The sequence below is a fragment of the Oncorhynchus mykiss genome, chromosome 25, assembly GCF_057628025.1.
Source record: "Oncorhynchus mykiss isolate SJ-2025 chromosome 25, ASM5762802v1, whole genome shotgun sequence".
Taxonomy (NCBI): Eukaryota; Metazoa; Chordata; class Actinopteri; order Salmoniformes; family Salmonidae; genus Oncorhynchus; species Oncorhynchus mykiss.
The window spans coordinates 46,296,359-46,319,398 of NC_143046.1; the positions used below are offsets into that span (position 1 = coordinate 46,296,359).

The 23,040-nt window shown below is 40.8% G+C and overlaps 1 protein-coding gene across 2 annotated transcripts in view; it reads left to right on the forward strand.

Annotated features, from left to right (window-relative positions):
* The window catches only part of LOC110505206 (MAM domain-containing glycosylphosphatidylinositol anchor protein 2), a 240,949-nt gene that overhangs the window by 139,492 nt on the left and 78,417 nt on the right, over positions 1 to 23,040 (forward strand). For both annotated transcript variants that reach the window (XM_021584281.3, XM_036962460.2), the window contains exon 9: positions 16,062 to 16,331. In XM_021584281.3, coding sequence (XP_021439956.3) covers positions 16,062 to 16,331 — 270 coding nt within the window. The remainder of the gene's footprint in view (positions 1 to 16,061; positions 16,332 to 23,040) is intronic.

Sequence of the window (23,040 nt, forward strand, 5' to 3'; positions counted from 1 at the left end):
CATTAATACAGGTATTTTATCAACCAGCACATTTGAGTTCAGCCATAATATTTGTTGTAACATTTGTTCTATCTTTTCAGGGGGATGAAATTGAAATTGTAGCCAGCTCTGCAATGCTTGTTTGAAAAAGGCAGATACTTTGAAAAAAGGATCATTTTCAATTAATAAAAATGAGACATGGCAAAAAGGACATTTTTAAACAATGGATGAGCTTTTCTTATTAATCCACTTGAGAACCATTTAGGGTTCAAATTACACTTTTGATTGAGTGAAGCTTTTAGAGAGAGGTTTAGTGCTTTTATATTTAATAATCTCAACCCACCCAATTCATATTCATTATATACAGTGCCTTGCGAAAGTATTCGGCCCCCTTGAACTTTGCGACCTTTTGCCACATTTCAGGCTTCAAACATAAAGATATAAAACGGTATTTTTTTGTGAATTACACACAGGTGGATTGTATTTATCATCATTAGTCATTTAGGTCAACATTGGATCATTCAGAGATCCTCACTGAACTTCTGGAGAGAGTTTGCTGCACTGAAACTAAAGGGGCTGAATAATTTTGCACGCCCAATTTTTCAGTTTTTGATTTGTTAAAAAAGTTTTAAATATCCAATAAATGTCGTTCCACTTCATGATTGTGTCCCACTTGTTGTTGATTCTTCACAAAAAAATACAGTTTTATATCTTTATGTTTGAAGCCTGAAATGTGGCAAAAGGTCGCAAAGTTCAAGGGGGCCGAATACTTTCGCAAGGCACTGTACTTACATCTCTATGGGCAACACTCTAGTCTACCAGATCCACAGTGGTAGCTCATAGTTTGAGTTTCACACTCAAAGATGTATGTAAACAGCTTTACAGCTGCTCCTGCTGTTCTGTATGCATGCGTGCAATCGTGCAAGTGAGTGACTCACTGATGTTGTTTGTGGTTGCTTGCCATTTTAACGGCTCTCCACTCATTATGCGACTCCCATGCAGCCATGTCCTTGAGCATGATGGCTTAGGTTAATTCACTATGAATACAGCATGCCGTATTGTTAGCCTCTAATAATGAAAGTACATTGAATGTGATGTTCCACAGTAGTTCGCCTGCTAGCCGTGGGGTCTGTACATTCTGTACAGAAGGAAGATGTACATTACTTGCATGTGTATTTCTGCTTCTCAATAAAAACTTATTTGAAAAACAAAACCTTGGCAGAGAGGGAATCCTGTTTTTCTTGTGTCATGGACATGATAAATATATTCTAGGCTTGAGGAGTGTTTTGTAGGAAAATGACTATTTCTTATCAAACATATGCATGTACACCAGGCTAAATGTGCTGATGCCATGTTGATTTGGGGTGGTTCCCAAATAACACCCGAGTTAATGTATACGGTGCCTTCAGAAAGTATTCACACCCCTTGACTTTTTCCACATGTTGTTGTGTTACAGACGGAATTTAAAATTGAGATTTTGTGTCACTGGCCTACACACAATACCCCATAATGTCAAAGTCGAATTACTGTATGTTTTTTGAAATGTTTACTAATGAATTAAAATTAAAGCTGAAATGTCTTGAGTCAATAAGTATTTAAATCCTTTGTTAATGCAAGCCTAAATAAGTTTAGGAGTTAAAATGTGCTTAACATGTCACATAATAAGTTGAATGTACTCACTCTGTGTGCAATAAGTGTTTAACATGAATTTTGAATGACTACTTCATCTCTATACCTCACACATAACTTTATCTGTAAGGTCCCTCAGTCAAGCAGTGCATTTCAAACACAGATTCAACCACAAAGCCCAGGGAGGTTTTAAAATGTCTCGCAAAGAAGAGCACCCACCCAATCGGTTGATGTTTTAATTTTTTTATTTAACTAGGCAAGTCATTTATGAACAAGTTGTTATTTACAATTGACAACCCACAAAAAAGCTGACATTTATTATCCCTTTGAGTATGGTGAGGTTATTGATTACACTTTGGATGGTGTATCAATACACCCAGTCACTACAAAGATACAGGCGTTCTTCCTAACTCAGTTGCCGGAGAGGAAAGAAACCACTCAGGAATTACACCTTTAGGCCAATGGTGACTTTAAAATAGTTACAGAGTTTAATGGCTGTGATAGGAGATAACTGAGGATGGATCAACAACATTGTAGTTACTCCACAATACTAACCTAATTGACAGAACAGAGCTAAAACAAGGAAGCCTGTACAGAATAAAACATATTCAAAAACTTGCAACAAGGCAATAAAGTAATACTGCAAAAAACGTGGCAATTTCTTTTCCTGAATGCAAAGTGTTATGTTTGGGGCAAATCCAATACAACCAATTACTGAGTACCACTCTTAATATTTTCAAGCATAATGGTGGCTACATCATGTTATGGGTATGCTTGTAATCATTTAGCACAAGGGAATTTTTCAGGATAAAAAAGAAACAGAGTGGCGCTAAGCACAAGCAAAATCCGAGAGGAAAACCTGATTCAGTCTGGTTTCCACCAGACACTGGGAGATGAATTCACCTTTAAGCAGGACAATAACCTAAAATACAAATATACAGAGTTACAGATTTGACTTAAATCTACTTGAAAATCTACTGCACAACCTGAAATGGATTGTCTGGCAATGATCAACAACCAATTTGGCAGAGCTTGAAGAATTTTGAAAAGAGTAATAGGCAAATGATACACAATCCAAGTGTGAAAAGCTCTTAAAGACTTACCCAGAAGAACTCACAGCTGTAATCACTGCCAAAGGTACTTCTACAAAGTGTTAATTCAGGGGTTTGAAAACGTATGTAAATTACATATTTCTGTATTTCATTTTCAATAAATTTGCAAAAATGTTTAAAAACATGTTTTTACTTTGTCATTGTGGGGTATTTTGTGTAGATGGGTGAGAGACAAAATATATTTAATACATTTTAAAAACTGTAACACAACAAAATGTGGACTAAGTCTAGGGGTATGAATACTTTCTGAAGGCATTGTAGTGTACTACGTTTGACCAGAGCTCGTAGGGCTTTGGTCAACAGTGGATGGGTCCTGGTCAAAAGTAGTGCACTATAGGGAATAGGGTGCCATTTGGAAAACACACAAGTTTGCCAATCTGGGTTTCTTGCTTTTTTAAGTTGCTCTAATGTTTTGATATGATTAATGATGTTTTCAAATTCAGGGATGCAACTTTGGCTTTAGAAGTTGTTGGGACATATATGTAAATATATTACACACACAGTACCAGTCAAAAGTTTGGACACACCTACTCATTCAAAGGTTTTTATTTATTTTTACTATTTTATACATTGTAGAATTATAGTGAAGACATCACAACTATGAAATAACACATATGGAATCATGTAATAACCAAAAAAGTCAATGTACCCTTTGCTTTGATGACAGCTTTGCACACTCTTGGCATTCACTCAACCAGCTTCACCTGGAATGCTTTTCCAACAGTCTTGAAGGAGTCCCCACATATGATGAGAACTTGTTGGCTGTTTTTCCTTCACTCTGTGGTAACTTATCCCAAACCATTTCAATTGGGTTGAGGTCAGGTGATTGTGGGGGCCAGGTCATCTGATGCAGCTCTCCATCCCTTTCCTTCCTGGAGGTGTGTTGGGTCATTGTCCTGTTGAAAAACAAATGATATTAGGCGCAAATCAGATGGGATGGCATATCACTGCAGAATGCTGTGGTAGCCATGCTGGTTAAGTGTGCCTTGAATTCTAAATAAATCACTGACAGTGTCACCAGCAGAGCACCATCACACCTCCTCTTCTATGCTTCATGGTGGGAACCACACATGCGGAGATCATCCGTTCACCTACTCTGCGTCTCACAAAGACACGGCAGTTGGAACCAAAAATCTCAAATTTGGACTCATCAGACCAAAGGACAGATTTTCACCGGTCTAATTTCCATTGCTCATGTTTCTTGGCCCAAGCAAGTCTCTTCTTCTTATTGGTGTCCTTTAGTAGTGGTTTCTTTGCAGCAATTCGACCACACTGTCTCCTCTGAACAGATGATGTTGAGATGTGTCTGTTACTTGAACTATGTGAAGTATTTATTTGGCTGCAATTTCTGAGGCTGGTAACTCTAGCTTATCCTCTTCAGCAGAGGTAACTCTGTGTCTTCCTTTCCTGTGGAGGTCCCCATGAAATCCAGTTTCATCATAGCGTTTGATTGTTTTTGCGAGTGCACTTGAAGAAACTTGACAAAGTTCTTGACATTTTCAGATTGACTGACCTTCATGTCTTAATGTAATGATAGACTGTAATTTGTCTTTGCTTATTTGAGCTGTTCTTGCCATGATATGGACTTGGTATTTTACCAAATAGGGCTATCTTCTGTATACCACCCCTAACTTGTCACAACACAACTGATTTGCTCAAACACATTTAATTTTTAACAAGGCACACCTGTTAATTGAAAAGCATTCCTGCTGACTACCTCATTAAGCTGGTTGAGAGAATGACAAGAGTGTGCAAAGCTGTCATCAGTGGCTACTTTGAAGTATTCTAGATATAAAATATATTTGAATTTGTTTTTACACTTTTTTTTGGTTACTACATGATTCCATATGTGTTATTTCATAGTGATGTCCTCAGTATTATTCTATATTAAAATAGTATTACATAGTATTAAAATAGTAAAAATAAAGAAAAACCCTTGAATGGGTAGGTGTGTCCAAACTATTGATTGGTTCTGTGAGTTTTATTATATACAGTGGGGAGAACAAGTATTTGATACACTGCCAATTTTGCAGGTTTTCCTACTTACAAAGCAAGTAGAGGTATGTAATTTTTATCATAGGTACACTTCAACTGTGAGAGACGGAATCTAAAACAAAAATCCAGAAAATCACATTGTATGATTTTTAAGTAATTCATTTGCATTTTATTGCATGCAATAAGTATTTGATACATCAGAAAAGCAGAACTTAATATTCGGTATAGAAACCTTTGTTTGCAATTACAGAGATCATACGTTTCCTGTAGTTCTTGACCAGGTTTGCACACACTGCAGCAGTGATTTTGGCCCACTCCTCCATACATACCTTCTCCAGATCCTTCAGGTTTCGGGGCTGTCACTGGGCAATATGGACTTTCAGCTCCATCCAAAGATGTTCTATTGGGTTCAGGTCTGGAGACTGGCTAGGCCACTCCAGGACCTTGATATATTTCTTACGGAGCCACTCCTTAGTTGCCCTGGCTGTGTGTTTCTGGTAGTTGTCATGCTGGAAGACCCAGCCATGACCCATCTTCAATGCTCTTACTGAGGGAAGGAGGTTGTTGGTCAAGATCTCGCGATACATGTCCCCATCCATCCTCCCCTCAATACGGTGCAATCGTCCTGTCCCCTTTGCAGAAAAGCATCCTCAAAGAATGATGTTTCCACCTCCATGCTTCACGTTGGGATGGTTTTCTTGGGGTTGTATTCATCATTCTTCTTCCTCCAAACACAGCGACTTGAGATTTAGACCAAAAAGCTCTATTTTTGTCTCATCAGACCACATGGCCTTCTCCCATCCCTCCTCTGGATCATCCAGATGGCCATTGGCAAACTTAAGATGGGTCTGGACATGTGCTGGCTTGAGCAGGGGGACCTTGCGTGCGCTGCAGGATTTTAATCCATGACGGCGTACTGTGTTACTAATGGTTTTCTTTGAGACTGTGGTCCCAGCTCTCTTCAAGTCATTGACCAGGTCCTGCCGTGTAGTTCTGGGCTGATCCCTCACCTTCCTCATGATCATTGATGCCCCACGAGGTGAGATCTTACATGGAGCCCAAGACCGAGGGTGATTGACCGTCATCTTGAACTTCTTCCATTTTCTAATAATTGCGCCAACAGTTGTTGCCTTCTCACCAAGCTGCTTGCCTATTGTCCTGTAGCCCATCCCAGCCTTGTGCAGGTCTACAATTTTATCCCTGATGTCTTTGCACAGCTCTCTGGTCTTGGCCATTGTGGAGAGGTTGGAGTCTGTTTGATTGAGTGTGTGGACAGGTGTCTTTTATACAGGTAACGAGTTCAAACACGTGCAGTTAATACAGGTAATGAGTGGAGAACAGGAGGGCTTCAAACTTTTACGGCTGCTGTCCCTGTACAGGGATCAACATCAGCGGAAATTTCAGAGTGACAACTAATAGTACTCGATACAACTCAAACTTTCATTAAAACACACATGCAGGGTACTCAATTAAAGCTACACTCGTTGTGAATCTAGCCAACATGTCAGATTTTTAAAATGCTTTTCGGCGAAAGCATGAGAAGCTATTATCTGATAGCATGCAACCCCCGAAATACCCAAAGGGGACGTAAACAAAATAATTAGCGTAGCCGGCGCTACACAAAACGCAGAAATAAAATATAAAACATTCATTACCTTTGACGAGCTTCTTTGTTGGCACTCCTATATGTCCCATAAACATCACTATTGGGTCTTTTTTTTCGATTAAATCCGTCCATGAATACCCAAAATGTCCATTTATGAAGCCCGTCTGATCCATGAAAAAGCACCGTTCCAAAATGCAACGTAATTTTTTTCAATTAAAAAAGTTGCCTATAAACTTTGACAAAACACTTCAAACTACTTTTGTAATCCAACTTTAGGTATTAGTAAACGTTAATAATCGATCAAATTGATCACGGGGCGATCTGTATTCAATAGCATTACGTTTTGAAATCATGGTCCACATTCTCTCTTTCATAACTTCCTCCGGTGTACTCGACGACAGGAAGTGCCTATTCCTCATTTTACCAAGGATACATTTAAAATCAATTGACAGTACTGGCGACATCGTGTGGAAGCTGTAGGCATTGTAAACTGGGCCCTATCTATTTTCCCTTGCCATAGACAATACAGAGACTGGCGGAGGGATATTTTTTTGTTTTTTTTTGTGAACAGTTATCCTTGGGATTTTGCCTGCTAAACACGTTCTGTTATAGTCACAGACATGATTTAACCAGTTTTATAAACTTCAGAGTGTTTTCTATCCACACATACTAATCATATGCATATACTATATTCCTGGCATGAGTAGCAGGACGTTGAAATGTTGCACGATTTTTAACAAAAAGCTGCAAAAATTTGCAGCCTCTTTAACAGGTTTTAAAGAAAAACTAACAGGTCTGTGAGAGCCGGAATTCTTACTGGTTGGTAGGTGATCAAATACTTATTGCATGCAATAAAATGCAAATGAATTACTTAAAAATCGTACAATGTGATTTTCTGGATTTTTGTTTTAGATTCCGTCTCTCACAGTTGAAGTGCACCTATGATAAAAATTACAGACCTCCTCTACATGCTTTGTAAGTTGGAAAACCTGCAAAATCGGCAGTGTATCAAATACTTGTTCTCCCCACTGTATATTTTTTTTCCAGTTGGTTAAACAGTCTACCCGCCGCTAGGAGGCGTCCGCATGGTCTTAAAGCACCCCGTTGCCTCGTTTTTTTCATTCCATTCCGATGATAAAATTGGGGGGGGGGGACAAAAATGCAATTTCAGGATGTGGGGGGGGGGGGGGGCATGTTCCCACTGAATGTTGTGCCCCTGTCCAAATGTGTGCTGGCACTCAGAAAATAAGAGAGAACATGTTATCATAAATGGGATGTTTGAAATTGACCCAGTACCAAAATCCACAGCTGCTCAACGACTAAATTATTAAATGAATTACTGTTATTAAATTCATTATTTCATATCTGTGCAGCGCACCAATTACATTTAGCGGAAGTTATGAAGTATTAAATTGTAAAACATAATGTGGTGTTACAGTAGTGATGTAGTGCATACTGTGCGTGACAGATGTCTGTAAACCAACTGTTTGTGTCCCCCTAAGCCTCTGGTCTGGAGGCAAGGATCACATTGTTTATGTCACATGTCTGGTCTGTCAGTCTGACGGCACTATTAGTATGTCATATAGCTCTCTTCTCCTTAGTATGTGTAGTCGTTTAGGGTAAAGTCTTCAGTAGTCATTTCTAGGCTGTGTGTTGTGCGTGTTGTGTTACCTCCTCCATAGCAGAGGCCCGGTGGACTGTGTGTGTGGCTGACTGAAGGAGATGCCTGTTAGTGATGATTCATACATACAGACTTCACTGTATACGGTGCATTCGGAAAGTATTCAGACCCCTTGACTTTTTTCACTTTTTGTTACATTACAGCCTTATTCTAAAATGGATTAAATCGTTTTTTTCCCCCCAAGCTTGGCACACCTGTATTTGGGGAGTTCATCCCTTCTCTGCAGATCCGCTCAAGCTCTGTCAGGTTGTATGGTGAGCGTCGCTGCACAGCTATTTTCAGGTGTCTTCAGAGATTTTCGATCGGGTTCAAGTCCGGGCTCTGGCTGGGCCACTCAAGGACATTCTGAGATCTGTCCTGAAGCCACTCCTGCGTTGTCTTGGCTGTGTGCTTAGGGTCATTGTCCTGTTGGAAGGTGAACCTTCACCCCAGTCTGAGGTCCTAAGCGCTCTGGAGCAGGTTTTCATCAAGGATCTCTCAGGACTGCTCTGTTCCTCTTTCCCTCGATCCTGACCAGTCTCCGAGTCCTTGTCGCTGAAAAATATCCCAACAGTATGATGCTGCCACCACCATGCTTCTTCGTAGGGATGGTGCCAGGCTTCCTCCAGACGTTAAGCTTGGCATTCAGGCCAAATAAGTAAATCTTGGTTTCAACAGACCAGAGAATTTTGTTTGGCCAGTATTCCACAAAGGCCTGATTGGTGGAGTGCTGCAGAGATGATTGTCCTTCTGGAAGGCTCTCCCATCTCCACAGAGGAAGTCTGGAGCTCTGTCAGTGACCATCGGGTTCTTGGTCACCTCCCTGACCAGGGCCCTTCTCCCCCGATTGCTTAGTTAGGCCGGGCGGCCAGCTCTAGGAAGAGTCTTGGTGGTTCCAAACTTCTTCCAATTTAAGAATGATGGAGGCCACTTTGTTCTTCAATGCTGCATACAAACAAATTGTACCCTTCCCCAGACCTGTGCCTCGACACAATCCTGTCTCGGAGCTCTATGGACAATTCATTCGTCCCTCATGACTTAGCTTTTGCTCTGACATGTACTGTCAACCGTGGGACCTTATATAGACAGGCGTGTGCCTTTCAAAATCATAAAAATAATATATTGAGTGTACCACACTTGGACTCCAATCAAGTTGTAGAAACATCTCAAGGATGATCAATGGAAACAGGATGCACCTGTGCTCCATTTCGAGTCTCATAGCAAAGGGTCTGAATAATTATGTAAATAAGGTATTTCTGTTTTATTTGTTAAACATTTTCACAAATTTCTAAAAACCTATTTTCGCTTTGTCATGGGGTATTGTGTGTAGATTGAGGAGGAAATGTTTTAATTTAATTCATTTTAGAATAAGGCTGTACCATAACAAAATGTGGAAAAAGGAAGAGTTCTGAATATTTTCCTAAGGCAATGTATGTGTTTGTCATGCTTCCACCATTTCACAAATGGTTCCTACTATTTGATTTGATTTGATTACTCATCCACCTACTCCTCCTCCTCTTCCTGCAGAAATTGTGATTGCAGGAAAGGGAACTAGGGCAGGGAAGAGAGAAGGGTAGCTAGGAGTATAATCCCTAGCACAGGACTCATTACTTGTGGTAGGTCTGGGTACCAATGTATGCCACTGGATAATGTGTACTTATATCTGTGACAGCTGAGCAGGCTCTTGCAGCAGAGTTTGCGGAGGCGGTGGATGGAGAGGTGGGAGGAGATCGAGAGAGACACGAGAGGAAAGAGAGGGAGAGAATGAAATAGAGGGAGGAGGAGGATGAGAGAGGAAGGAAATAGAGAGAGAGGTTGGAGAATGCTGCTCACCAGTGACATATAGAGATTGCTCTTGATTTCCCCAGGCTTTAAGCCTAAAGATCAGCATTATTCTGTTTTATTGGTAATGAAATTAAAATATTTTTCCTCTCTCTTTCTGTCTCCCTCTCTCTTTTTCTCCTCTTTCATTCTCCCTCTCTTTCTCTCCTCTGCCTGGCATCACCCTTTACACAAAGTGACGCCATTAAGGCCTGGAGGCCATCTGTTAGTTGCAGCCCCTTGTATTTGGCCCCGCTCTGTTCTACGTGTCAGGGCCAGTATATGTATGATAGCCACTTTATTTTTAATTGCATTTTAACATGCATAGGAGCCATTGTGATGGCTGTTGTTGACGACATCATAAGATAAAGGCTTTGGTTAACCTCGGAAACTAGGAACAGGACCTCGGTTGACTCCACTAGAACTTCTCCGAAGCTCCAGAGGACCTGCAGCCCACTTCGAAAGCCTTCCGCACTGAAACTATTGGTGTCCTGTGCAGCTTTGGTCTGGAGACTTCACAGCTCAATTATTTTCAATGCTACAGTACAGTGTATGTCCATCTGCTCCGTAAAATATTTCAGGCTTTAATTAACCAGAAACATTGAAACACCGGAGAGGCAGAAACCTTCAAAAAGGCAGAAACATTAAAAAGTATATATTGATAAATAGCCGCAAGACTGATTCTTATGACTTCATACTACAACTAGGAATGGGTAGCAGCAGCCAATGTAGAGACCACAGCCCCACACCCAAGTAATTGAATGCTCTCAGGTAATATACTTGAACCCAATTAACTCCTGTCTCACCTTAACAGTGTGGGCGTTGCAGCAGCCAGCCTGTAAGTCAGTTCCCTGCAGTCTACAGACGTTATCATTCCAAGGGTTAATTGAGTTTATTGGCCAGGCGTGTTCCGGCAATGCGTCCAATATACAATTACGAAGCACAGTGATTCAGCTGGATCAACAGGTGGGCTCCCAAGCGAGCTGGGGTCACGGAGGGCCTGGTTGGCTTTGTCAAAGGATCTCAACCTAATCAGACATGCTGGCCGAAGGGGGACTCTCTGCAGACTGGAAAGGTCAATGCCCATACTTGTCACTGATTCACCCTCTTTGAGGTGGTGCAGGCAGGAGCGGTAACAGGGAAAAGGGAGATAGCGAGGCTTTTGGAAGCGTGTCCTTTGCACTGGAGCATTGTTCTTTGAAACAGTACAGTCATTCTGTGTCTGGTACCATTATCACAGCCGTGTCACAGACAGGACAAAAAAATTGCTGTTAGCACCGATTTTGCAATTGTGTCAGACTGGGGTTCAAACGCGAGTTTCCTAGTCTCAGTGACTGAGTTAGTCCGCCTAGCCAAAGCCCAGTACTTTGTAGTGTGGCCCATATTAAAGCATTGATATAGTATCACATTACTTGTAGGTAAAAAAAAGTTGGTTTGGAGTGCATGTTAAGATAAGGTTGTCAGTCATATTGTGGGAATTATATAATGACGGGTCTATCCTTAATAAAATCATAGGCTTTACAAATTGATTACGTTCTCTTAGGCAGGCACTGTGCTACAGTAGTTAACCCAAAATCCATAATGAATTGTCTCAAAATTCTGATAAGACACTGATGATTATTAATGTTGCTATTTAAAGCATAATGAAGGGATAATTGCAGTCATACTCTGACATTTCACAACCCTTTCTGCATATTTCTCCCCTCGACATGAGTGCAAAAGGATTAAACGTACAAAAAATAAAAACTCTCAACCAGCGAAGATCCATCTCCCTCTGAAAAGCCCCAATTATTGTTAGTTTAAGCATTTCATCTATGGCCTGCTATTTTTTTCTTGCTTTACCCTGGTTATAAGAAATTAAATATGTTCTGAAGTATATTGATGTAAGCTGCTCAACCATGAAATCATAGCCTCTTTAATAAATTCTTGAAATTAGCTATGGGCATCAGTTGGAAGCCAAGAAGGGGAGAGAAAGCAGCACATACTATAGGATGAATGGCAAATTCCTAGTCAAGCCCCCTGACTATGGTTTGATAAATTTGGGCATTGGGGAACTAGCTGCAGGGTGATCGACATGGAGGGTGAACATTACTCTCTAAAAGGTTTCTATGACCAACGCTCTGTCATAGAAACACTTGTTTAATCCTGGGCTGTTCGTTAAGTATGGCATTCAAAGCTGGCTCCCAGCTTAATTAGTGAAGCGCTAATTTATCCCCACCAGTATTAATTTACGAAAAAGAGAGAATACGTTTGGAGAGAGAAAAACTAAACGACAACACTGAAATTCTGAAAGTGCTATCATCACCCAGTCATGCAATGCGAGTAGACTGAGAAATCCCCAGTTGAGCCGACCATGAAATGTGGCACGGATGGAACTATTCACACTGCAACTTTTTTTGCTGCCATTTCCCCCATTTAAATATATTGTCATCATGAATATTTTCGAAAACCCCATTCACGAGTAGTAGTGCATAGAAAGAGTTAAAGACTTTAAAGTGTTATTAACAGTGCTTTTTGGGTTCGCAAAATGGTTCTATTAACAAGGGGATGAAGTCTTGCAGAGACATCACAGGAACATTTTAAGAACTTGCATAACACTTTACATGAAGTTGCTCTTATAGGCCTGTCTGTGTAGTAACAATGAAACTACCCTGGTAACAACACTGCATTAGCATAATAATGTTCAGTTGAACAATGGAACATGTTCTATGAATGTTTCATGGACTGCCAGGCACTAAAATCACTCCATACTGTCATCTATAGCTCGGTTGCATCCATAGCACAGCCCCGTCCCTCAGTTTACCAAACAGTGCCAGGATCAGGCTGTTGAAATGACATATTGTGCCTTTAAGGTTCTCTCTTCCCTTCTTTACTTTTGTTTAGGCCTACTTTTTGTTCTACCTCTTATGTTTTAATCCCTGTGGTAAATAACAGGTACAAACCTTACACCATTAATGAGTAATACGGATGGATTTTAGGAGGCAAACAAGTTTTTTGTTTTTCTAAAGTTAATTTCCTTGTATGACTTGAAAGGTCATGTTATCCTCTAGAGCCTGTTGTATTCTGAGTTTTTGAGGATATTTGAATTGAGAGTATTTCTCTACTTTACAATCAAAAGGGATTGCTGCTTCAAAATTCCAAGCATATTGTATGCGACAGAAACGTTTGAAGTTAGTTCATTTAGGCATAGTAATATTAGCTCTTCCGACGGTGGCCTGAGGAGGGCTTGCCTCCAGCCTCATTACAGATAGCTGTCCGTTAGATGCTTGCTTGCTGGGCTGTAGCATGCTAACAGGGTTCCTACCACTTTCGATGTTTTGCACTCAACTATGCTATTGATAGGGTGTAGTAAACAAACCACTTCCGACACTGACCTTCTGCCTCTATAAACTACATTCTAGGTATCATTAACTTCTTGAATCTACTTGAGACGCACATGTCCCAAGTAGGCACCTGGAAATGCAAATGCGCTACGCTAAATGCTAAATGTACTCGTTAAAACTCAAACCTTGATCAAAATTCACAAGCAGGGTATTAAATTAAAGCTACACTCGTTGTGAACCTAGCCAGCAAGTCAGATTTTTAAAATGCTTTTCGGCGAAAGCATCAGAAGCTATTATCTGATAGCATGCACCCCCCAAAATGCCAGCTCGACACGTAAACAACAGATTTTGCGATAGACGGCGCTACCCAAAACGCAGAAATAAAATATAAAACATTCATTACCTTAGACGAGCTTCTTTCTTGGCACTCCTATATGCCCCATAAACATCACTATTGGGTCTTTTTTTCGTTTAAATCGGTCCATATATACCCAAAATAGCTTTGTATTGAAGTAGTGTCATTCAGAAAAATTCATCGTTTTTAAACGCTGCGTAATTTTTTAAAATTAAAAAAGTCGACGATAAACTTTCACAAAACACTTCGAAATCCTTTTGTAATCCAACTTTAGGTATTAGTAAACGTTTATAATCTATCAAAACGATTACAGGGCGATGTCTCTTCAATAGGTCCTCACTTCAAAAACAATGCAATCTGATCTCTCCTTGAACTGCATCCGGGTGAAGACTGGAAAACTTGGGGTCAGACAGATGGATTTTCCAACAATTAATTCGATTGAAAATTAGTACAATGGCGCCATCGTGCGGAATTTGTATGAAGTGCAGGCAAATTTCCATTAAATTCTGTTCTCCTTTAACAACTGGTGGAAGTGACTTATGGAAATTATTTTTTGCTTTCAGAGAGCAGTTTTTCTTGCGTTTTTCAATGAAACACACGCTCTGTTATAGTCACAGCCGTGATTTAACCAGTTTTATAAACTTCAGAGTGTTTTCTATCCACACATACTAATCATATGCATATACTATATTCCTGGCATGAGTAGCAGGACGCTGAAAAGTTGCGCGATTTTTAACAGAATTTTCAAAAAAGGTGGGGGTAGATTTAACAGGTTTTAAGATCAAGTATATTTGCAACTCTGGAGAATCAAATCATATGTTATTCGTCACATACTTCATAAACAGCTGTAGACTAACAGTGAAATGCTTACTGACGGGGCCTTCTCAACAATGCAGAGAGAAAAGAAAATAATAGACAGTAAAACACGTAACAAAGTAATAATAGATACATAACGGGTAAAAATAACTTGGCTATATAAACGGGGTACAAGTCGATATGCATGGGTACGAAGTAATTGAGGTAGATATGTACATATAACTAGGATTAAAGTGACAGATAATAAACAGTAGGAGCAGCATATGTGAGTTAGTGCAAAAAGGGTCAATGCAGATAGTCCGTGTAGCTATTTGGTAACTATTTAGCAGAACTGTTCCTTTAAGTGTTTCTGGAGTATTATCTAGTAAGGTGTCACTCAAAAATTCTGTGAATCACGCTCGTTTGTCTCCGAGCGGAAGGCGGTCCCTGCGGACTCTCTCAGCCATTCTGTGTATTCAAGCAGCAAGCTCTTTCATTCAGTCGAGTTAAGAGAGGACAGTTCCTCTGAGAGTTCTCAAAATTAGACACAAAATGGGAAAAATATTTCAGAGGCCCTTAAAATATCTCCTACTAAATTGCCTCGCATATATACAACAACAATTCCAATTTAAGCTTTTCACTAGAAGCTATATTATCCTAGACGTGTGACTTCTGAGTTCTCATGTTAGTGCTAAGTAGCCCGTTTTGCCCACATACTCCGACTTCCACTGTGTAGCTGTGTCTGCTAGACGTATACACAAGAGCGACAGGAACATTGCAGATTTAGCACTGTGTTTAGATCACTTTCCACCTAAGTTGGAGTGGCTAATTGATAAAGCCATGGCTACTGGCATCTCATTGCTATTGGGTTAGTGGTAATTATAGCGCAAGATAATCTAAAGGCTGGATAAATAAATAAAAGCTGATGGGACTTTAAAGTCCTGCAGATGGAGAAATTCTGGATGCAGATGAATGGATTATGTTTGGGTTGACATAAGGAGACGGGCTCAGATGCTGCCTGTGTGAGAAGGACAGTTTTTCTGTATTCCAAATCAACGCCTAGCTCCTCCTACTCTCTAGGCACTCCTGTAGATCTGAGAGGTTTATAGGTGTAAACAATATGGGAAGTAATTACCATATTGCTTGCACCTACCCAGTGGTGTAAAGTACTTAAGTACAAATACTTTAAAGTACTACTTAAGTAGTTTTTCGGGTATCTGTACTTTATATTTGACAACTTTTCCTTTAACTTCACTACATTCCCAAAATAAAATAATCTACTTTTTAAGCCATACATTTTCCCTGACACCCAAAAGTACTTGTTACATTTTGAATGCTTAGCAGGACAGGAAAATGGTCCAATTCACACACAACCCTATTCATCTCTACTGCCTCTGATCTGGTGGACTCACTAAACACACGTGTGAATTTTAAATGATGTCTGAGTGTTGAAAAATGTTGCCGTCTGGTTTGCAAAGGAATTTGATTTATACTTTTGATACTTAAGTATATTTTAGCAATTCCATTTATTTTTGATACTTTTAGACTTTTACTTGAGTCATTTTTCTATTAAGGTATGACAATTGGGTACTTTTTCCACCACTGCACCTGCATCTTCTCAGATCTCCACAAGTGCATAGGGGATAGGGGTTATTTTAGGACCGGGCCATTGCTGCCCTGTGGCTGACTGTTGTGATGTAGGCCAGGGGCTAGGGATTTATTTGGGATTCAGCCTTTGCCTCCCTGCCTGCCTGACTAATAGGGCCTTTGGTCTTCCTCTCCATAGATCCTCCGGTGGTGGAACCGGTGTTCACAGAGATCCGCCAGGGTCTGGGTCGCGCCTTCACCCTCAACTGCCGGGTGCTGCGGGCGCACCCGTCCAAAGTGCTCAAGTACGAGTGGAAGCTGGGTACCAGGCTGCTGACCATGGGCCAGTTCGACCAGCGCGACGAGACGGACTACCACGTCAGGGCACTCAATAGGGAGGGCTACGGGGAGTACACCTGTGAAGTGACCAATGAGGCCGGGGCGGGTGCCTGCAGGTTCTTAGTCACAGGTATGTATAACAGACGTCTTTCATTTAATTTTTCAAAATTTTATTTAACTAGGCAAGTCAGTTAAGAAAAATTCTTATTTACAATGACGGCCAAACCCGGACAACGCTGGGCCCTATGGGACTCCCAATCACTGCTGGATGTGATACAGCCTGGATTCAAAATCAGGGACTGTAGTGACGCCTCTTGCACTGAGATGCAGTGCCTTAGACCTCTCCGCCACTCGGGAGCCCTTTAGATAAAAGTGTCTGCTAAATGACATGTATTATTGTTATACACTGCTCAAAAAAATAAAGGGAACACAAAAATAACACATCCTAGATCTGAATGAATGAAATATTCTTATTAAATACTTTTTTCTTTACATAGTTGAATGTGCTGACAACAAAATCACACAAAAATTATCAATGGAAATCAAATTTATCAACCCATGGAGGTCTGGATTGGGAGTCACACTCAAAATTAAAGTGGAAAACCACACTACAGGCTGATCCAACTTTGATGTAATGTCCTTAAAACAAGTCAAAATGAGGCTCAGTAGTGTGTGTGGCCTCCACGTGCCTATATGACCTCCCTACAACACCTGGGCATGCTCCTGATGAGGTGGCGGATGGTCTCCTTAGGGATCTCCTCCCAGACCTGGACTGGAGCGAGACATGATGTCCCAGATGTGCTCAATTGGATTCAGGTCTGGGGAACGGGCGGGCCAGTCCATAGCATCAATGCCTTCCTCTTGCAGGAACTGCTGGCACACTCCAGCTACATGAGGTCTAGCATTGTCTTGCATTAGGAGGAACCCAGGGCCACAGCTCGCATTGATGTGCCATCCTGGATGAGCTGCACTACCTGAGCCACTTGTGTGGGTTGTAGACTCCGTCTCATGCTACCACTAGAGTGAAAGCACCGCCAGCATACAAAACTGACCAAAATATCAGCCAGGAAGCATGAGAAGTGGTCTGTGGTCACCACCTGCAGAACCACTCCTTTATTGGGGGTGTCTTGCTAATTGTCTATAATTTCCACCTGTTGTCTATTCCATTTGCACAACAGCATGTGAAATTTATTGTCAATCAGTGTTGCTTCCTAAGTAAACAGTTTGATTTCACAGAAGTGTGATTGCCTTGGAGTTACATTGTGTTGTTTAAGTGTTCCCTTTATTTTTTTGAGCAGTGTATGTTATGTCCAATTCCTTTCCTCGAAGGATAAATAACTTTTGCAGACTGTATAGTACATTAATGTATGTAATGCACTGCTTTTGGATGTGTATCAGTCAGATCTACAGTATAAATAGTAACAAGCAGTGGGCTAACCGAGAATTGTACATCAATGGAGAGCTGCCCCTTTAATATGCCAGTTCAACTGCTCCTGCCCGTCTCTCCTGGACACAACGGTTGCATCCCAAATGGCACCCCATTCCCTATTTATTACCTTTAACCAGGCCCCATAGGGCTCAAGTCAAAACAAGTGCACTATTTAGGGAATAGGGTGCCTTTTGGAACACAGGCAACCTATTGATTTGATTCACGTTCACTTTGTGTGAGTGCTCCCTGTTGAAGCGAGAGACTCCCATTGTTAATGCCTGGAGACAAGTAGAATCCACTCCCTGACTATTCTAATGAAATGTATCCCATGGAGATGGCCTTGTCAGCCTTAATAAAAATACATTTAAAAAAAAACTAATAAGCTGCTTATCGCCGACACAACAAAACGTCACTTGTTTTCCCTGTAAGCATGAATGGCGTAAGCAGCGAAGTTCACACAGAATTTCAATGAGTTATTGAATAGACAGATGAGAGGAATATCTGTTTTAATAACATGCAAGGCAAGGTGTGAAAATACACCTATAGTGTTTTGGTATTAGTATTCTTAGCTCTCAGCGAGATGTCAGTTATGTAAAGTTTAGTGTGTGTTTTTACATGGCACTGTATCAACACTACTGAGCATAGAAAGTACCACTGTGGTTTTAAGTGGCTGTTGGGGGAAAATACCTATTCAAGGAAGAAGCCTCAGAAAGCCCTGGTTTGTTGTTTATTGCTGAATCATGTTATCTTTCAATGAGACTTCATAATGTATTCAAATTCTAATAACTTTGTTAGCACGAGACAACTTCTTATGTGGACATGCAGCAGAATCAGCAGGGAGAAAATGTCTTAGTTGTCAATGTGATATGGTGTTGGGATTTTGTTGTTCTGCTCTTAAGCTTTTTCAACATCAGAGGCTCAACCTCTATCTTGCTACCAACCATTTTCTGATGGATGGGAGAAAATGGCTAGAATGTTTTACTCTTGATAAGTGTTCAGAGTCTGCAGACCAAGAAGTGCAACTGTATCACTGCTAAAGTCTTTCCCGGGTTACATTAGTCCCAACTTGGATTTGCATTGGCAATTTTCTGCCCTGCACAGCAGCCACAAGGAGGATTACTGCACTCTCCATTCTGTCCTCCACCCCATAGAAAATGTCAGCAATTTAGAGAACACGAAAATTCAGGTCCACTTGTTATATGAGAAGGTCACCTCGTATTCCTGTACGGCTTTCCTGAAACTATTTGATTGTCGAACATTCACGAAGAGCAAGAAAACCTGTCTGTGTTCCTAATACAGGTTTGTGGTTCAAATACTCCCTCTCTTGTTTGAATCTTTGATATATATTCTGTCTGGAAAGACCATTAGCTTCCAAAGAACACTTCTTCTTTTATTACGGATTAATGCTTCATATTTGAGTGCTTTTTTGAGGAGTTCAGTCACATGAAAGCAAGGCAATAACAAACCTTGAAGGTAAACTCAGTGATACGATTTAGATGCAGAAAGTTAACAGCATAATGGGTCAATTTCTGCAACAACTAAGAGAGTTGAAGTGCGAAGCTCTACTTCTCCGCATTTTTGGTCCCGTGGCTACAATGCTGTAACAGCGTGAAGCGAACCTGTGCACATGCGCAAATACTGTATGAGAGCGAGGTCTTGGCTCTCGCTTATCTCAGTATGGTTGGTGTGATTGGTTGTGGTCTTCTATGTGTCATATCACGTTACAATGCGCGCGTATTCTGGGTACCTTCTTCTGATTGCACAATGGCAGAACATGTGGCGTAGCAGTAACATTGCTGCACCTGAGGCTGGTAATGAATGTTTGACAAGATGACAGTGCCACATTTTTGGGGAGTTGGTTGTGAAATATTGATGGCCTTGGTTTATCTCAGATGTCTGTTTTCGATGGGTAACAATATAGAGGTGTAAGCTATTTGGTCGAGGGATAAGAAGTGATCAGGTAGGCCTATTTTATGACGTTTTCACTGGATCAGAGCATGACATTTTTCCTTTCAGGCTGAGTGGATATCGAAAAGGAGAGGAACTATTGTCATTCTCAATGGATGTAAAAACAGACTTTATTTGCTGAGGTGAAGAAAACATTACTTTGAGAAGATCCACAGCTCATCAGTGGTGCTGTGTTAAGCAAATCAGAAATACTATCAGATCCCTAAATGGGCACATTTATAAGCCTACATTCGCGCACAGGACAGGCATTGAAGCTCGTCTGGAGGTTTGTTAACACAGTGTCCAAAGAAGGGCCAGATGTATACAGAATGGTGTCGTCTGCGTAGAGGTGGATCAGAGAATCACCAGCAGCAAGAGCTACATAATTGATGTATACAGAGAAAAGAGTCGGGCCGAGAATTGAACCCTGTGGCACCCTCATAATGACTGCCAGAGTTCCGGACAACAGGCCCTCCGATTTTACACACTGAACTTTATCTGAGAAGTAGTTGGTGAACCAGGCGAGGCAGTCATTTGAGAAACCAAGGCTGTTGAGTCTGACGATAAGAATGCTGTGATTGACAGAGTCGAAAGCCTTGGGCAGGTCGATGAAGACGGCTGCACAGTATTGTCTTTTATCGATGGTGGTTATGATATCGTTCAGGATCTTGGGCGTGGCTGAGGTGCACCCATGACCAGCTCGGAAACCAGATTGCATAGCGGAGAAGGTATGGTGTGATTCGAAATGGTCGGTGATCTGTTTGTTAACTTGGCTTTCGAAGACTTTAGAAAGGCAGGGTAGGATAGATATAGGTCTGTAACAGTTTGGGTCTAGAGTGTCTCCCCCTTTGAAGAGGGGGATTGACCGCGGCAGCTTTCCAATCTTTAGGGATCTCAGTCGATACAAAGAGAGGTTGAACAGGCTAGTAATAGGGGTTGCAACAATTGCGGCGGATAATTTTAGAAAGAGAGGGTCCAGATTGTCTCGCCCAGCTGATTTGTAAGGGGTCCAGATTTTGCAGCTCTTTCAGAAAATCAGCTATCTGGATTTGGCTGAAGGAGAAGTGGGGAGGCTTGGGCAAGTTGCTGTGGGGGGTGCAGAGCTGTTGACCGGGGTAGGGGTAGCCAGGTGGAAAGCATGGCCAGCCGTAGAAAAATGCTTCTTGAAATTCTCGATTATCATAGATTTATGGGTGGAGACAGTGTTTCCTAGCCTCAGTACAGTGGGCAGCTGGGAGGAGGTGCTCTTATTCTCCATGGACTTTACAGTGTCCCAGAATTAACAAGCATAATAATGTTGGCACTTTATGCAAAGGATTGTTACCTATAACCAGGATTGTTACCTAAAATCAGGATTGTTACCTATAACCAGTATAGTTACCTATAACCAGGATTGTTACCTATAACAGGATTGTTACATATAACCAGGATTGTTACCTCTAACCAGGATTGTTACCTATAACCAGGATTGTTACCTATAACCAGGATTGCCATTGCATTACATTACATTTTTGTCAAGCTATTTTTATTTTAACAAACAATTATTTTGATTAGTCCTATATTGTCCCTAGCATCCTTACCCCCTTGTAACAGATGTTGGATACAAACAAACAGAGACACACACACATACATACTCTTACACACTCAATCCCTTTCCCCCACATTCAACCATAAGCTCAGATGCTCAACGGTTGTTAAATTCCAGTGTCACGATCGTTGTAAGGAACGGACCAAAATGCAGCGTAGTATGTGTTCATGATGAAGTTTTTAATTAAAGAAAGCACTGAACACTGAATACAAACTATACAAAACAATAAACAAATAACGACCGTGAAGCTATCATAAGAACTGTGCTGACACAAGCAACTAACATAGACATCCCAAAATCATAGAAAAACAAACATAGACTGCCCACCCCAACCCACGCCCTGACCATACTAAATAACGACAAAACAAAGGAAATAAAGGTCAGAACGTGACATCCAGGGCCCAACGCAAGAAAGGATCTGATTTTACGAATGTCTATACAGTTACAGCTGTTTGAGAAAGTATGCAAGATTGAGCAAAAATGTGAGATTTACCAATGTCAAGTCCTAGGTGATGGAGATCAGATCCTTACCATGAAACAGACACACGGTGGTCCCCGGTTGTGACCATTTTCTCAAGCATCTGTGTGCTGTCAGACCTTTGATTATTTTGTGCCACCAGGGCCACAATAATATGAATGGTATAGTGTAGTTTATTTATTTAACAATTGTTTTATTTTATTACTATTCTATACATTTGTTTTTCTTTATTGTTACAATCCCTACCATGGCAAGTATTTGGTGTTCCATTATTCGACTCCTCTATGAGAACTTAGTAATTTTTAGAATAGCCATGGAGTAGTCTATGTGTCTCTGAACATTTTGTTGTCAATATACAGTTTATCGACTACGAGAGCTACAAGCTTCCAGTTTAAACTATTCTCCTCTATCTGTACTGGGGGTACAGAACTTTGCGCCGTTCTGCAATCTCCCTCGGGAACTTATCATTCATTGCTATTTTCGTGCCAATGAGTCTTTTTACCCAGGCTTTTAACCATTACTTTATCCTTAAAGAAAGTAAATTTGGCAACAATTGGGCTCTCAAATCTCTGTCCTCTTTGTCCGAAACGCTGTACATGTTTGAGTTGGATTTTATCGACAGCATTGTGTGGGATTTGAAGCGCTGTAAGAAAGATTTCATTCACTACCTTTTCGGGAACTTCTCCTCTTTCTCGATTTTCTCTCATAGATCTAGTCTGTATGTCAAGTAAGGCTTTTCTCAGGAAGATGTTCTCCTTTTTAAGTTCATTAACGTCTGTTTCTATCTTATTGACTGTCCCTTTTCGCTTGTTTGTTTCTTTCTCCATTTTCTCAGCTTTTTCGTCACTCGTTTCGAGGCTCGCCTTCAAGTCCTTTGTATCCTTACTGACTAATTCAAGTATGCCCAGTTTGTCATTAACAGATGACTTTAACAGATCGCTTTACCCCTTTACCAGTCCCGGTGGTGAAAATCATAAATCGTCTGTATCCGTCGAGGAGTTGCATTTTCTTTTGGAGATTAATTATCCTTGTTTACTCTCCGTCATGTTTGAGTGTTGCTTGTTTTCGTAATATTTGTCAATACATTTCTCTAGCCTTTTGATTTGTTTTGTGTTGTTATCCAGATTGAATGCTATTACCTCTGAGTATTTGAAGTGCTAATATTTAGTTTAAGTATGATATTGAATATTTCGTTTTTTATCTTTAGTCGATCTGCACCGCCGTGTTCAGTCCGCCATCTTCACTCAATCAAGCTTCACTCATTGTGTGGATTGTTCAAGCACCTTTGGCAGCAATTACAGCCTCGAGTCTTCTTGGGTATGACGCTACAAGCTTGGCACACCTGTATTGGGGAGGTTTCTACCATTCGTCTCTGCAGATCCTCTCAAGCTTTGTCA